This window comes from Ambystoma mexicanum, chromosome 1q (assembly GCF_040938575.1).
Source record: "Ambystoma mexicanum isolate Mex_15411 chromosome 1q, UKY_AmexF1_1, whole genome shotgun sequence".
In the NCBI taxonomy this organism is placed as follows: Eukaryota; Metazoa; Chordata; class Amphibia; order Caudata; family Ambystomatidae; genus Ambystoma; species Ambystoma mexicanum.
The window spans coordinates 164,283,147-164,301,404 of record NC_090922.1 but is presented as its reverse complement, the minus strand read 5'-3'; the positions used below and the strand labels follow the sequence as shown (position 1 = coordinate 164,301,404).

The 18,258-nt window shown below is 45.6% G+C and overlaps 1 protein-coding gene across 1 annotated transcript in view; it reads right to left on the bottom strand.

Annotated features, from left to right (window-relative positions):
- LOC138526111 (dual specificity protein phosphatase 22-A-like) overlaps positions 1–18,258 on the bottom strand; it is a 316,886-nt gene that overhangs the window by 53,066 nt on the left and 245,562 nt on the right. Inside the window, exon 6 of the mRNA XM_069636482.1 lies at positions 16,524–16,695. Coding sequence (XP_069492583.1) covers positions 16,524–16,695 — 172 coding nt within the window. The remainder of the gene's footprint in view (positions 1–16,523; positions 16,696–18,258) is intronic.

Genomic DNA, 18,258 nt, shown 5'->3' with positions numbered 1-18,258 from the left:
TCAGTATCCTACAGCCCCCCCTTGACGTTTAAAACCCAGTTGCACTGTCCTAGCTATGAAATAATTTCCCGACCGAATATATAAAATGAATAATTTTAATAAAGATCTGATGGTGAGACTAATTTAATTTTTTATGTTTTTCAAACAGGTACTTCACCCATTATTGTCTGTGTCACGAGTACCAGACACCGGCGGATGGATTTTATAACCGCCAGTTGCTTCTCCGCGTGAACAACGTTACCACCCTGACCATTTTATGGGACGATCGCCAAGTACAAGTATGCCCTTACGCGGTACTAACGGCTAGATGCAACATACAGACCGTTGTGGTGGCCTAGTGCCTCGTCGTTGGAACAGCCATGCCATTATCAGTGCGACCGAAGAGCTTATTTTATCGTAAACCAACACCCTGTGTACTGCACACGAACATCGCTTGCCTCAAGACGAACTATTTTGGATCGAGAGCAAATAAAAATGAAAATCGCTGAATATTCTCTAAACATTTGATGTCCAATAAATGTACTTTGCCAAATGTACAATCTTGCAGTTTGCTTTTAAACCACAGTTTCATATTCCGAATTGTGGCGCTGTATTGTGAGATGATCTAAGACCCTGTGTACAGCAAAGGAACATCGCGTGCCTCAAAACGAACTTTTTGGAACGTGAGCAAATAAAAATGAAAATCGCTGAATATTCTCTAAACATTTGATGTCAAATAAATGTACTTTACCAAATTTACAATCTTGCGGTTCGATTTAAAAGTACAGTTTCATATTGCGAATTGTGGCGCGCTGTGTTGTGTGAGCTGATCTGTGTTGATTTCCGGGTTCTGTGTGGAGTCGCGTAGAAGACGCCTGGGCGAGTTTGCCTACGCAGCACAGTCACGTCACGGATAGAGGCGGGGAATATGAATGTTTTGATAAAGTCTGTTTCAGGGGCGGGGGATTTGATTTAGTGCCGCAAAAGCAGGTGAGCCTGGGCGATGCGGCAAGTGATAGGATTATCATAAAATGGCGGCTGATTTCGAGTGCGTTAATGGACGAAAAGTCGGGTAAGGTCCATAGGAAAGTTTTCTACGATCTACCGAGTTATGCTTAAAAACGCATGGCCGAACCGTAGGGACAATAAAAAAAAAGTCCCGGAACTCTCCTTTAAGGGACAGTTGGCTGACCACAGGAGTGGCCTAACCCCCAAAAGAAGGAGCCACAATAGATTAAAGGACACATGAGTGCTAATTACTACCTTGGAAAACTTTGAATGGACCAAAAGCACTGAACAGCCCAGGCTCATCAGACTTTTGTCTGGGCTGAGGCCTCTTACAATAGAGATTCTGGGACACAGACATCTGAAATAAGAAATCACACACCCCGCAACTTCTACTCGGAGCTTCAAAGCCAACTTAAGAGCAGCCTTAGAACTATGCCCTTATATATGCAGCCCTTAGAACATAGCTGACCGTTTTGGCTCTAAAGACTATTTTATTAATAAACTTTTAAGACTTTTATCCTTGCAACAGGACTTTGCAGGAATGTAAAAAGTTAACAGTTTAAATGTAATTTTGTGCTTTTTAATTTAAGACGTGGTAGCCTTCACTGCCATATTGGGAACAGAAATGGCAGAGAATTGGACAGTCTGAGGAAAGTGTATATGACGCCACTCTGAAATTCAATACTTACATGCCTTATGATAATCTATATCCATGTATAAAGTTATAGAATTTTAGGTTGAATATTCATCACTGAAAATCGTGAAAAACTATTAGATGGGCAAAACAAAGTCCTACAGACATGAGGGTGGACCTGCCATGCTCTGTATAAAATATGTAATCTGCCTATGTAATTTGTTAAAATGCCACAATTGTACAAATGTGTAATTTATGTTAAAATTGATTTTTGGCAAAAAAGGACTGGGGGAAGGCTGTGCACATCATAGAGTACAACCCCATAAACTGAGTCACCTCCTAGGGAAGGCAACAAACATTGGCTAACCTATCCGGTTCTTGGGGGTAGGTCTAGCTCAGTTCTGCCCAACAATAAACCGATGATGTCACCATGACTTATAAATATGGGAAGCTGACAGAACTCTAGACTGTCTTCTGAATTTTCCAGGGCATATCCAGATAGTCCCCTTCACTCTGCAAGATTCCAGACCCCACTGCCAGAAAAGGGATAGTTGACGCAGGCCTTCCTATCCAGGCAGAACCACCCTTCAGCACTAAAACCGCACAACAAAATCCCACTAACTTCAGGGAGAAATGGGAAAGGTGGCTGAGCCCGCTTTGGGATTCTCCAGTGCTGGCTGCTTGTCTTGCTAACCCGCTCCATCCAGCTGAGTCATCGCTGTGCCGTGACCAGACCTTTGCCCAGCTGTCTTTTGCCAGGACAGCGCACTATCCAGTGACCAGAACCTTTTGAGTACAGAATTCGGTTAGCTGCCCCAAATTCCAAACTCCAGTGATGATTGTGAGTATTTCCCCCATCCCATAACAACACATAGCATACCACATCTTGACCCCTTTGTCTTTGCCCTATTTTGTAAGTAATCCTATCCATACCCTGATAACTTGTCTAAACTGTTCTAATTCTCTGTGCACCCTGTCCTTGTTTTTCTAGTGTTAGCGCCATTCTTTCATTCACCCCACCTTGTAACTCCTTAGCAATATTTTGATTAAATAAATTAATTTTCCCTAAAGAAAAGGGGTACACTGCATGAAGGGTTACAACTGCAGCTTAACTTTTACATTCACAGGTGGCGGTCCTCTTTTCTAGCCATTAAATCTCATGTGAGTAAAACTTTTCCTTTCCTTCCAAACCGATTTTCGTTTTTAACTGCTGTATTTTCCTAAAATAAAACCTCATCCACCTTGAAAATCTCATTCAATTCTTCAGCTATAGCCATCCTTTCACTTCTATATTGTCCCTGTGATGTGCCTCTACCCCCAGCCCAAAAACCACATTCCAATTCAGAGTATTTCACCTGTTTTTCTGAAAATCTGTTTTTGACATTTAAAACTGCAAACTAGAAAAAAATGCAACTTTTCCATGTGTGATTTGACTGCACTGCGTTTCCAATTTCAACCTGCTTTGTGAACTGTATGCCTTTGGTGATACCTTAAATTATAGTTGCTAATGATATGACATCCCTGAGACTGTGATAAAACATATGTACATCGTTATTTAATTACACATATAATTAATTATTTGTTAAAATCTGAGTGTCATTGTAGGCCATTGCAGAGGGTTTAAAACATCTTCTTTTGTGAGGGAATGTCAAAATTTGATTCTGTTTGCTACCACATATCGCTGACTACCTGCTGCTTCTTTCTATCCACTCAGAATTAGATTATTTGTGGGTTGAGGGAACGTTGCAGGTGGATATCGTAACTCTGGTGCTATCTATCCTAATTGAAAAAGTGCTCCTATTCATTTGTGCTTTGGATATGTTCTTGTAGAAGGTTACCCAAGTGTATTTCAGTGGTTTTCATTGTAATGATCACCCCATTGGTGATTGCTTCCCAATACAAAAATTGTGTGATTTTCTTTGAAATTAAAATAAAAAAATATTGTGTTACCACCCACCGGCCTGGTTCGTGGTCCATTCTGACCCAGGGGATTTTTTAAAAGGGGGTGTGAGACGGGTCGGGTATTGGCTCAATTCAAATTCATTGAAATTAAAGAAAAAGCACAGGGACGTCATTTCACCAAAATGCCAGGGGTAGCAGAAGTGACATCACATGACCTTTGACCTCTGATGACATCACAGCAAGTGGTGTCATTTGACCCCCCCCCCCCACCTCGAAGTGACATCACGAGAAGCGATGGAACACAACCTTTCTTTCACCCCTTGACAAAACAGGAAGGGACATCACATATTGTTCCTAAGTACACTACCAGAAATATGGTTGTGATATCACTACAATGGTATATACATTTCATAGCAGAATGGATCACCAAATGTATCGTTAATATCAGTGTGTATAGGACCATATTAACAAATTACTGTGAATGCAAGCAGACGTTCAAGGTCTAATGATATGTTACTATATAGCACTTACGCTTAAGCTCTTATACATAAAATATCACCCAACCTGTATTGGTTCTCATATGTCGAACTCAGAAGGGTGAAAGGCTGAGTTGAAGTGTTTATGAACAGGCTAAATCAGTGACTCATCACCTGAAGTGTGCCTGGAAATAAACCTTTATGAGTCTGGCAATTAATGGATAGAATTCCAGAAAGACAAATGATGTGTCATTCCTATTCTTTCTTATTTAATGTCACTGCTCAAAGTGATACACTTGTGGAAGCCTGTTTTATTTTTTTATTTTTTTAAAGAGGCCTGAAGAAGAAAGTCAGCCTCTCCAAAAATAAAGAGCCACATGACACTGGCCACAGCCCAAGAGCTTACATTAAAAAAAGTAAAAACAAAAAAAAGATTTCACATTTTTCTTTCTTCTAGGGGTAGCAAAGGAGACCTCAGGGTTCGCAACTGTGAACCCTGGCGACCCCCAAATGACGTCCCTGAAAAAGCATTCTAATTGTGTGCTACATCTAAGGCTGAGGGCGAAGGTCCTGGTCCGGTGTGTGACACCCGGTTGAAATCCTTAACAGTTCGGACAGCAAGCTTCCTAGATGGGAAGTGCCAGAGAGTCTCTGGACAAAGGACAAGGTCGTTGCCTGCTAACACCCTCCTGAGCTTTGGGCTGTCTGCCTTGAAAGGACATGAGCCCTGCGAAGAAGCTAGGCTGAGTGCCACACAAGCATTAACCAGCATCCATCTTTTTAAGGACAATTTTGAGACAGTCGAGTCCCTGATCCACATCCGGCTGCACTGGTGACTGTTGTCATGTCGCAGTCACCAGAGCTGCCCTGAGCCGCCGTGCCAAACACCCTGCAGACATCCATCCAGCCTCACTTGCCGAACTGCCTGCCACCTGGCACCCGCAGCTGTCTCCTGCCACTAACTCTGTCTCATGGGCTGGGAAGCACCCTGGAACTGCCTCAATGCTGTTGAGCACCAAGAACTTCTTCAGCACCAGCTACATTGTGCTTCTGCCCCTTGGTCCTTCTCTGAAGGCCCCTTGAGACAGTGATTACCCTTTGCACCTTTGGTGTTGAAACCAAATAACCTTGAACAGTAAGACTGTTTTCTTTACCAACTACCCTCCTGTCAACTACCCTCCTGTCATGATCCAGAGTGCATACCTTTCTTTTGTGAAACTGTCTGTTCTTTGTGTTCCTTTACAGTGTGGGTTGTACTTGTAGTGTAAATATTTGTATACAACCTTGACTGGACAGTCCCTTTTATTATTGGGTAATAATTGTAGTTTCGCTGTGTTGCAACTAACAAACGATCCATAACCTTGAGATAAGCCTGCCGTTCTGTCCATGTTACCAAAATTGGACAAGCAGGTCTTCTAATTCACTAGTATTCCAATCTGTTCAGATCCCTTCTGGTGTACTAGTGGTGTGGGGTTGATTGATGGTTTAGAAACAGATATTTATCCCTGGGCCACTGGTGCCCCTGAGGTTTATTTGTCACATGTGTAGATTGTCCTAGAATAGTGTTACTCTAGTTCAAAAAATGTCATGTCAGTGTATTCACAGCAAAACATATCATGCCTATCTACATCTTCCCTTTTTTCATTTGGGCCAACACTTCATATTCCTTGCGTGTGTGTATTAGCGGCGCAACCCTAACACACCTGACTTTAAGTGATTCAAGCAACCTAGACGGAAGATGCTTACAGCCATTGTCAAACCAAGTCAGGATTTTACATGCAAATTACAGAATAACAGCACATGGTGTGGTGACATAAATTCTCATCATTCTAGCCAATTAATCGTGCGATTCATCCAGATTACTGACCTAAGTCATTTCTCTTATGGACTCCAACAAAGGAAGAAAATCATGACACAAAACTGCGAACACAACCATGGTCCAGCATTGAGCATGATATCCTCTGCTGAGGACCCCATTGCAGAGTTTGGTTTTGGGGACTCGCATTTGTAGTCATTTATTGCATACATTTTAAGGGACAGTGGTTTCAAAATCACTGCTCACCCTAGGAATGGCCTTAAAATAATTCAAATATATCCACTTCTGAGTATAACTCAAGATCTTTGGTCAACCCTGAAAAGTACCACTATAGGCTCTTAAGTCTGCATTGTCCAATCAAGACATCAAATGCTGTTCTAAGGGATATTGCTATTTGGGGATCGATATCTGTGTTTTAGGGCTAATCTAAGCTTCATTTCTTTCTTTCTTTCTGTATACCTCTGAGAGCAGCCAAGCGCTTGAATGTTCATTTCCCCCAGTAAAGGTACATGTTCTTTAATACGATCATCCCCAGAATCAGTAAAACTATCAAGAAAGGATTCTGATGCAATGACGAGTCTCAGTGTGGGTCAGTTATATATGGTAAAGATATATTAAACCTTCACGCTAGCAAACATTATTTCCAATATTTAATACCGACTGAGCCAGTTGTCTCATTACTTACCTTCGCATTTCGTGCGGCCCCTGGGAGCCATGGCTGGTGCGCCGCGTACCCTACATTATGTAAGTGGTATGTAGGCCATTTAAATGAAGTGATATGATAACAGAAAGTCCTGTCAATCTGTATCTACAAACTTATTTGTAAGACCTGCCATGTTCCAAGCATGTATTCAGCATTGCTGCCAGGATTGTGTCTACAACCCCCGTCTTTTGGTGATATGGGGGGTGGGGGGGGTGGGAGGGTGGTGGAGTGGTCACGCTAGAGTAATTAGAGTAATTAGTAATTAGAGTAAATATGCATGCAGCTGGATTGGTGTCGCTTTTAGTGGGGAATTAGTTGTTTTTGCCAGCTGTAGCATACAAGACTTGATGTAACCCGTAACATGTGTAGACCTTAAAGATCTTCATAACTGGAGTGCAGTAAACACATTTGGTTTCTGTACCAATCAAGCCCGCCAAGGAGCTTTCCTCAAAATGTTTACAATTACAACATATATATGTGTTATTCCTCTTTATTTCCCTATTCCCCACTTGCTGCATACAAATTATGACAATCCTCTCAGCCAACACTTGCTTCGCGCCCAATCGTTTATTTGATAGACAGCTGCATGCAAAGATTTCAGCCCTGCATTCTTCTGTAGAGGCAACTGTAATTCCCGTATGAGGGCGTGTGTTTCTATTCCTGTTTATGGAGTTGCAACATGTGTTTATAATCTGCTGATCGTGTTCGCTCCAGACATTCAGTGAATGAGGGCAATCGGCACGTTTTGATAGAACACGAGACGAACTGGGAGGCCTCATTACTTGTTTCCCAGTACCAGCAAATGGTGATACCTTTAGCAACACGTGTCTGCCGGATTACAAGTGCCAGTTTCAACGGTAAATCCCCATTCCATGGAGTCCCATAGGGTATTTTGCCGCTATTACTGGCTATGGTATTACCAATACCAGCAGTTTTTTGCCAGTAAGGATCTGATTTAGCAGCAGCTCTTAGCTGGAGGTAAATCCTCCATCCCTACTGGCCAACTTGTAGTTGCCGTCCAGAAAAAGTACTTGTAAACGTTCGTACCGGCACTTTCACTGTTTACTGGACAACTTTTGAAAATGAACCGATTGGGTGTGAAAGGCGTGCTGGGTGAGACGTGTGGCTCAAATGGAGAATAAGCAAGTCGGGAATATGAAAATAAAGGTGAACGTGAAAATGTTATAACTAATGTTTTTTTGAGAAAAACTCCTTGGCGCGACTGGATGTCATTGAAACCATAGGGGCGAGTGTTACCACTGTAACACTCTCATGCTGAGCGCTGTTTAAACTGGCAAGACAGTGATAATATGTGATTAGCAGAGGCACTTAGAAACAGGCTAAGCAATATGAAAATGCTCGTGGCAATGTTTAAACGGGCATGCTGGCATATTTAGCTGAACCGTGCCATGGACTGCCGTGGCAACATACCTGCAGCTAATTTCAACTGGCAGGTCCGATTGCATGATTGATGAACCCCCTAGCACAGCATTGTGTAATTCCTACTGTATGATTAATGATATATGGTTTACATTTCTCCCATTGTGGCAGGGGCACACTGTATGAGACATTGGTTAATTGGTGCAGCAAAAATATACATGTATCTAGCATGCATCTGGGTTACTATAGGGCGTAACATTTTCCCATGACCATGCAGGATTTCCTGTGGCAAATGGCAGGAATCAGGGGTGGAAATTATGGAACCGATGGAGGTACTAGTAGCGGTGTGCTACGCTCTAGTCCTCATCCAATATGGTGGAATCCTCTGTAAATGCTGACTCCGCCCCCAAATTCAGTGCATTGTATCTGTGTGCCTAACGCTAAACGCTCCGTCACTCTTTGTTTATTCGTTCCTTCTTTGGGCTGTGTTAGCCGCCCTCTATACCGCCTGGTTTTGCCTTCTACGTCCTAGTCGGACTGCCTGCTTCCTCTCTTTGTCTTTCCTGGTTAGTCCTGCCTCCCGGCTTTCGCTGCTCTATTGTTACCCTTACTTCCGCCTTCTGTTTTCACGGTTCGCGGTTACTTCCTGCATCTTACCTGTGTCGGCGTCTGGCCATCTCTGCTTCCTGCTTACGGCCTTCTGTCCATACGCAGCTCTATCCAGCTCTTTCCGCTCGGCTATCTGCCGTTCCTTTCTTTCCGCCTGCAGCCTTCATCTGTGTGCGGCTACAATCACTCGCCTCATCTGCCGTCCTTGTTCCTGGCTGCTTTTTGGCTCCGCCGGAAGTCGGAACGCGGCACCCTTTTTCTTTAGCTCTAAGGCTATTATAACTGCACCGCGGTATCTTGCATTTCTCTATTCCACCTGGGTGCAACTTGCTAATTTCTTTCTTCGGTTACCAGTCTTGTCATTTCTTTTTCTCTTGCAGTTGTCATGCGCCGCCTCCCGTGGACGTTATGGTCCAGGGTGCGGCTTGGGGGCCGCCATTGCAGCGTTCCACCATGTTTTTCGAATGTCGCTGTAGCAGTCTAGTGTTTCCTTCACTGCGAGCCGGGAAGCTTATCAGCCACGCCCCCCTGGCACACAGTGCGTTGCAACCCGCTTGGTCAGCTCCCTGGCTGCTTTCTTTCGGTTGCGGTTACGCTAGTTTTCTTTCCTTTTTCCTCTCTCTCCTCTTCCGCCCCTTGGGCCGCTTCTTGCCTTCCCGTTTCCCAGGCCTCTTGTTATCCTTTCCTTCTTCAACCTGCTCCCTTTCTCTCTTCGGTTTGCCTCCTTTCTCCGGCTCCTTTCCGGTTCTTTCTCCGTACTGTTGACTCTCGCAGGCAGTCATTATCGGCTACCTCACGGTTCCGTTGGAGCCTACCTTCCACCCGGAATCCTTACGACAGACCTCCGCTGCTGCTGTTCTACCTCTGGGGTTTTTTGTGCCGGCTGGCTTTTTCCCAAGTTTGTCCCTCTCGGAAGAGGGGCCGCAGGTAGTGCTATCCACAGCAGTACACTGTGGCTTCCTTTCGTGAGAAAGACACTTTCTCAGAAAAAAAAGAAAGGAGAAAGAAGGAGAAGGATTATTGTGCTAGAAGACCACAAATATCATCCATTCAAGACCAATCTTCAGGTGAGGAGGAGGAAAGGGGAGAAAGGTTAAGGGTGGAGATTGAACATTCTCAGAGGGCTGACAGTTTGCGACGCCCAGTGGTCAGGATGGCGACCCCTGAACAATTGCAAGAGATGGTGGCCGCTGTTCAAAACCTCTCAGCAGAGGTTCGAAATGTATCCATGGAAGTGCAAACCTTAAGGACTGAAAATAACATGTTAAAACAACTGGTTTCTAATCGTGAACCAAAACCCGTGGACTTGCCTCCCATGGCACTCCCATCAGGGAAATATGACGGGGCTTCAAAGAAGCTCAAGGAATTCTTGGAAGCTTGTAGTATCCATTTTGCCTTTAGACCTCATGCATTCCCAACCGGTCATGCCCGGGTGCGATTCATGATTTCCAACATGTCGGGCAATGCCCTGGCCTGGGCCACTCCACTTGTGTTGGGAACAGACCCTATACTGCAAGACTACGAGGCTTTTGTAGGCCGACTAAAACAAAAGTTTGAGAGGCCTGAAATTTCGTTTTCTGCAGGCAAAGACCTGTTAGACATACGTCAAGGCCAGACTGATGTGCACAACTATCTTACCACGTTCAAACGCTTAGCCACAGAAGCTAGTTGGCAGGAGCAGACCCAATATGTCATCTTCAGAAGAGGATTGTGGGAAGATATTAAAGATGAGTTAGCCCGATCTCCCCGGCCTGCTTCCTTTCCAGAATTAACAACCTCAGCTTTACAAATTGAACATCGACTCGAACGCCGAATAGAAAGGCGACAGAATAGGAATACTACCTTTCCCGCCCATATTCCTCCTCCTCCAGTTGCAGCATCGGCATGATCAGAAGAACCTATGCAGATTGGAACCACACGTTCGTCCTTAACTCCAGAGGAAAGAAAGCGAAGAAGAGACTTGGGGTTATGCGCCTATTGTGGATCAGACCAACATCAAATAAAGATTTGCTCCGAGATTCCTTCACGACAAGTGGGAAACGAGAACCCTCGGTCCTACGAGAGACGGGAATCCGAGGGGAAGTAACCAGTCCCTATGTGTCGTTATCAGTGGGTCCAGTGAATCCACAGGAAGATTCGAGACTAATGGTACTCAAGGTACAATTGTTTATAGACCATCGCAAGATTGAAGCATTGGCCCTACTGGATTGTGGGGCCGCCGGCAACTTTGTGGACACCATCTGGGCCGATTCTGTCGGCTTACGACGCATGGACCGCAAGCAGGATCAGAAGGTCGAGGGGGTGGATGGTAGTCCCCTCAGTTCAGGCCTTATTACGCAGACTACTGAGTTTCTTCAAATGTTCATACAACAACATTCAGAAACCATACAGTTCGATATCATCCGTGCGGCCCATTTTCCACTCATTTTGGGCATTACCTGGCTGCGCAAACACAATCCGCAGATTAATTGGTCCACCAACAATATTACCTTTGAATCGAAGTTTTGTCGAAAGACCTGCTTAAAGGACCTACGGTTTATGGAAGCCAAGGCCCATACCGTTCCTCAAGCCAGTACCGTGGGTGTCCACTCTCTTCCCATGGCCTTCTCGGCTTTCGAGGATATCTTTGCAGAAAAGAACCCTTTGGAACTACCTCCTCACAGGCCAGAGGACTACGCCATTGATCTCCTTCCCAATGCCCTAGTTCCTTTTGGTCGAATGTTTTCCCTATCACAAACAGAAAAGAGAGCCCTCAGGACTTATTTGGACGACAACTTGCAGAATGGTCTAATCTGTCCCTCCAAGTCCCCAGCAGGTGCTCCCTTGTTTTTCATACCAAAGAGGGATTCTCCTGAACTCAGACCATGTATTGATTATCATGGTTTGAACAAAGTCACGATACGGGATCTCTATCCCATGCCCCTTATCTCTGACATAATAGAGGCTGTACAAGGAGCAACTATTTTTTCCAAATTAGACCTACGCAGTGCTTATCACCTTTTGTGCATACAATCAGGGGACGAATGGAAGACGGCATTCCGTACTCCATTCGGGCTATTCGAGTATCATGTTATTCCTTTTGGACTGGTCAACGCGCCAGCAGTGTTTCAGAGATTTATTGACCGGGTCTTCTCAGATCTTATGTTTGTTTCGGTTATAGTCTATCTGGACGATATACTTGTATTTTCTAGAGATTCCGAACAGCATCAGAAACATCTCACTGAAGTCTTAACACGTCTGAAAACACATAAGCTTCTAATAAAAAAGGAGAAATGTCTGTTCGGGGTCAGCACCGTGCCCTATCTGGGGTATGTACTCTCATCACAGGGGGTTCTTATGGATCAAAGAAAGGTGGACGCCATTCTAAGCTGGCACTCTCCCAGATCAGTCAAGGAAGTATAGAAGTTCCTGGGAGTAGCCAACTTCTATAGGCGTTTCATTCCCTCTTTTTCTGAAGTGGTGTTACCCATTACTCAGTTGCTAAAAAGGTCCTCATTACCATTCTCATGGAATGACCAAGCTGAAAGAAATTTCAAACACCTGAAAGAACTGTTTTGTCAAGCTCCCATTCTGCGGCACCTGGAACAGACAAAACCCTTTATTCTAGAGACTGACGCCTCTGCTGCCGCCGTAGGAGCAGTCCTACTCCAGGAACATAACGGAAATGAACATCCCATAGCCTATCTCTCATGCACACTCACTTCCAGTCAACAGAATTATTCGGTCATTGAGAGGGAACTCTTGGCCATGAAACTCGCGTGTGAGGAATGGCGACACCTGCTGCAGGGAAGTAACTGTCTGTTCACCATTCGAACAGACCACAAGAACTTACAAGTCCTTCAGTCTATGGACTGCGTCAATTCTCGCCAAGCCCGATGGGCCCATTTCTTTTCCCAGTATGATTTCCGCATTAGGTACATCCCTGGAAGTCAGAATCTCCTTGCTGACGCGCTATCTTGGAAGGGTGGATTGAAAGCATCCCATTTACCACCGGCAGAAAGACTGTTTCCCAGAAATCGGGTTTTCCTCCATGTGACCAGTTTTCTCCAGCAGGTTAAAGAAGCTACGATTCTGGCTACCCCCAAGGAGGAGATAACTTTAATTGACAGAGAAGGGCTTTTGTTTCAGGACCATCGATTGTTTATTCCCCCAGGTCCTCTTCAACAACAAGTTATTCAATGGTGTCATGATCACCAGACGGCCGGACATAGAGGTCAGGCTGGAACATTAGATCTCGTCAAAAGGTATTTCTACTGGCCCAGAATGCGATCCGGAATCAGACAGTATGTCCAATCCTGCAGGATCTGTAACAGCAGCAAGAATCGCACTACCAAACCTTTGGGTTTACTTGAACAGAGTGCAATACCCTTACATCCGTGGAGCCACATCTCCACTGATTTTGTGGTAGATCTACCAGTTTCAAGTGCTTGTACCTGCATCATGGTAACAGTGGATTATATGTCCAAGATGGCTCATTTCTCCCCTCTTCCCGGATTGCCCACGGCATCAGAAATGGCAGAGATATTTTCCGTCTGCATGGTCTTCCCGACAAGATTACGTCAGATAGAGGCAGCCAATATGTCTCCAAATTTTGGACAGCCTTATGTCATCGGTTGGGCATTGAATGGGCATTATCATCCGGTTTTCACCCCCAGACCAACGGTCAGACTGAGCGATTAAATGGCACTCTCAAACAATACTTACGCTGTTACATAAACCAGGAACAGGACAATTGGGTGTCTCTTCTTCCCACGGCAGAGTTTTCCTACAACAACACTCGTCATTCCGCTTCTGGGCTCACTCCGTTCTACTGTACTTATGGGTTTCATCCTCGCACTATTTTCCCTGTTCCATCCATTGAATCCAACCTACCCGCTGTAGAAGGTGTGTTGTCCAAGATTCAGGAGGCTCACAAGACTGCCCAGTCCAGTCTTTTGGACAGTCAAGTGGCAAATAAGGCTCATGCGGATCGTCACCGTCAAACGGTGCCGGAGTGGAAGGTGGGCACCCGGGTGTGGCTTTCTACGAAATATCTTCCCCGGTGGACTCGTCCCTCCAAACTTTCCCCCCGTTTCATTGGACCCTATCCTTTCATCGCTAAAATCAACCCAGTGGCTTTTCGCCTGAAATTGCCTCCCTGTTTGCACAGGGTCCATCCTGTCTTTCATTCCTCTCTTCTCAGGGAAGCTCCCGTGGGATCCTCCACCCGTTCGGTTCCACTGAATCCACCGCCCCGGGAGGAAGCGGAGTTTGAGGTATCTCAAATATGTGATTCTCGATACAGGCGAGGTCGCTTGGAATACTTGATACACTGGAAGGGATACTCGAGGGCGGAAGATTCATGCGAACCCTCTACCTTTGTTCATGCTCCTAGGTTGTTGCGGAAGTTTCACAGGGCTCACCCTGGAAAGCCGGGTGGTTGCAACATTGGAAGGGGGCATACTGTCATGCGCCGCCTCTCGTGGACGTTATGGTCCAGGGTGCAGCTTGGGGGCCGCCATTGCAGCGTTCCACCACGTTTTTCGAACATCGCTGTAGCAGTCTAGTGTTTCCTTCACTGCGAGCCGGGAAGCTTATCAGCCACTCCCCCCGGCACAAAGTGTGTTGCAACCCGCTTGGTCAGCTCCCTGACTGCTTTCTTTCAGTTGCGGTTACGCTTGTTTTCTTTCCTTTTTCCTCTCTCTCCTCTGCCGCCCCTTGGGCCGCTTCTTGCCTTCCCGTTTCCCGGTCCTCTTGTTATCCTTTCCTTCTTCCTCCTGCTCCCTTTCTCTCTTCGGTTTGCCTCCTTTCTCCGGCTCCCTTCCGGTTCTTTCTCCGTACTGTTCACTCTCGCAGGCCGTCATTATCGGCTGCCTCACGGTTCCTTTGGAGCCTACCTTCCACCCAGAATCCTTATGACGGACCTCTGCTGCTGCTGTTGCACCTCTGGGGTTTTTTGTGCCGGCTGGCCTTTTCCCCAGTTTGTCCCTCTCGGAAGAGGGGCCGCAGGTAGTGCTATTCACAGCAGTACACTGTGGCTTCCTTTCGTGACAAAGACACTTTCTCAGAAAAAAAAGAAAGGAGAAAGACGGAGAAGGATTATTGTGCTAGAAGACCACAAATATCATCCATTCAAGACCAATCTTCAGGTGAGGAGGAAAGGGGAGAAAGGTTAAGGGTGGAGATTGAACATTCTCAGAGGGCTGACAGCAGTATCTCTTCTTCTTGATTCTTCTCTTAGAGTCCTTTCTACTATCCTGTTATTTACGACTGGAGAGAAAGTCTTTGCATTTACAGATCCTTATTTTATCAAGGAGCGTGTCTCTGATATCCAATACCAAACCACCCTTCTACAATATCAACCACCTTCAGTGTCAACTTCCAACTGTTTAACTATTGAGAAGTGTTTCCTTCAACCGGCCTGGGTTCCCAAGGACTGACCACCACGTCTCCACCATCAATATCTACAGGGTTTTTTCTGCCTTTGGCTTTTTCTCTGGATGTGAGGCTGGCCCCCCTGGAGGCATCCAAGACAGGTTCCAACACCTGTCACGGTGGCCTCCGGAGGGGATAGACCTTATCTACACGAGAAGAAGGTCCGGAACCCCAAGGACAAGACTTCCAGCAAGAAAAGAAGCTTCCAAGGACCAAGATTCCCCTCCAAGGGCAATCCTCAGAAGAATCAGGTGAAGAGCAAGGGGAGGTGGAACCGGAGTCTGACAGTGGTGACCTGACCGCATTGGAATATGTTGGCTTTCACCAACAGAGGTGCCTGCAGTTCTCATGGCTTTTGATTCAGTTTCTCGCAAAGAGTGAGCTACAAACTGCACAATTTCGACCTCTTATTTAAACAAGCCTTGGCCATGCCAACAGACTGGGATTTTGTGTAGGCATGGGAAAGGCACTTGCCAGGCACAGCCATAGCAGTATTAACTGGCCATTGATGGTAGCGGGTGAGAAAATGGTGCGAGTACCTGGGCATCTAATAGCAGTACCTGGCAAATGCATAATTCCTAGACACAAGCCAAAACTGTTTGCTTTGCCAATGCTTGTTATTAACAGGACTTCCGTGAAAGATAAGCAAAGTACTTATTAATCAAGTTGCTGAAGGCAACCCTGAGTGACATTTTTGTTACACCAGTAGCGGGTTTACGACTCCAATTAATCCATTAACTCTCAGAAGACGGTTTTGGAAATACAATGGCAGACACTTCAAACACAAAGTTTGATGGGAAGGCTTAATTAGAGCCAGCTCAAAGAGATCCCATGAGGAGGTGTTTTGGGCGGGTAGGGGAAGGACGAGGGTGGGAATGGCTGTAGGGATTAGTATGGCCATGGCCAGTCAATGGGTAGACAAATAACCAAACAGCACCTACAGGCTGTGGGTCCCGCCTCATACACCATTTCTCCCTATCTGTACTGGAATGCAATAGTTTCGGCTTATAGTAGTTGCTAGCGACACTTAATAGCCCACACTAATAATGTGCTAGGAGGGTACCTTGCAAAACTCTTCTGTCTGGGTTGAGGTTTTCACCCACCAATTCTGATCAACCAGTTGTGTCCCATCACTTCAAAAATATCCCCATCTGACACTGGGGCCAGGTTTGAGAGACCTCAGCAGTCAAAGAGACAGGAGAATGGATGGAGCAGGACAGCTTGTCGTATGTGAGCTCATGATGAGTGGTTCAGGCATCCCGCCAGCGAGCAGGCATCCTGCTCTGAAACAGGAAAACTCGTGCAATTTGATGTCACGCAAGAGCCATGGTGAATTCATTAATGATCCCAGAAATAATATAGCCCAATAGTAGGCATTTCCTCTAGGATGTGTACCACTGTAAAGCCACCTATTCAGCCACAATGTAATCTCAAAAAGAAAATAACAAGTTGTGACATGGCTATCGAATGCAAAGATATAAATGCAGACGTTCATCCGGGGTGGGGGTTGATGGGAGAACTGAACTCTGCCTGAGAGCCGGGGTTCGAATTAAGTGGAGAAGGGGAGAAAGAGGAAAAGTAATACACATGACTAATAATTACCTCCCTGACCAAGGTCATCTCGTATTCCTGGAGCTGCTGCTGAAAGCCAAGATTGGGCCCCACGTAGGACCTCACGGCCTTTACCGCCGACAGACACTCCTCCCAACCAAGATTTGTCACAGTCATCAGGTAAGCCACAAGGATGGTGGTGCTCCGAGAGACGCCGGCCAAGCTGGGAAGAAACGGAACATGAATAGAGGGGCCGTGCTGGTGGAGAGAAAGCAGGCTCAAGAGGAAACATGTAACAGCATTCTGTGTGGTTGTGTGTGTGGGTGTATAGGTGTGGGTGTGTGGGTGCGGGTGTGTGGGTGCGGGTGCGGGTGTGTGTGTGTGTGTGTGTGTGTGCTGTTATTATTCACAATAATAGCATTGTATAGGAATGAGAGAATTCCTATACATTTTAACCAAAGAGAAGCATAGAACATCATCCTGCAGCCAACCACAGTCATTGAGCTTCTAAGCATGACAGTCAATCCGAATAATGAAGACACCTGCTGTTTGCGGTCTATGAAAATAGCTGTCAATTGCTTTACGTTGCTGTACACTGCTTTACAGTGGGCAGAAGCGAACCGGTCAACCAACCTTCATTTGGAATGTAAACAAACCATGAATGTAAGCAGTCGGAGCATGCCATGTTAACAACACAATGCATGAAACAAATGTGAAACCCCCCGTCCTGCAGAAGAAAAATATCTTAAAATCTGCAGTTTCACAAACCAAAACTGGTCTTCACTTAAACCGTGCCTATTGACAGTGCTTAGGGCTCCCCCACGCTCAGCACCAAAGCATGGGCTGCGCCACACACCGTGCTGCCCTGTACCACCACGCATGTGCATTGCGCATGATTTTCATGCTGCCGCAGGGGCACTCCACGCACTGCACTAGATGAAATATGTAAATAAGTGTTTTAGTCAAACCATAAATCTTTCACCTAGCATAGAACAAGGGGGATGTGCCTGGCTCCTGAGTCATGACACCCACCTCTGTGCGTGGCCAGTAATATTACGCACAGTAATGATACCATAAGAAAACTGGCTCTGCCAGTATATGCCCGTATCCCCATGTACGAACATTCTCTGCTTGACTTTGCCCTTAATGCCAGTAACAATCTCCTACCACACGAAGAAAACATGTTATTGCTGCTGCACAAATGTGTGCCCAACCCCCGCACCACCATGTGAGAAAACTCTTCAAGTTGACTTAACCTCAGCTCCAGTAAACATCCAATGTTACAGTAAGGAACCATTTTCTTTTTTGGTTACACAAATGCCTCCAACCACCACGGAAGAACCCTTATTATGTTGATGTTGCCCTTGACACCAGTAAAACATTCAACACCACAGTAATAAACATTTACTTGCTTATTGCACACATGCACAATCCTCCCAATGTAAGAACACGCATCATATTAGCATTGCCCCTTATCCGAGTGAAGAATGTCATGCTAAAGAAAGAAAATGTCCGGTCTTCCTGTCCCATTGTGCTATAGACCACCATCCAAAACATGTAATAACATTTATCAAGTTGGCTTTGCCCGAAAAATACCAACATTAAACGTCCATGCTCCAATGCCCCTTGCCTGGGCCTCAGCCTTGCAAGCATACATTCATTCATGCCCATTCACCCACCAGCCACGATTAATATGTGGGGAGTAAACATTTTCCACAAATATGTCAGAGTGACCAAGCGTAACAAGGGAGGCTGAACCAACCAAAGAGGTTGCCCTCCAAGAAAA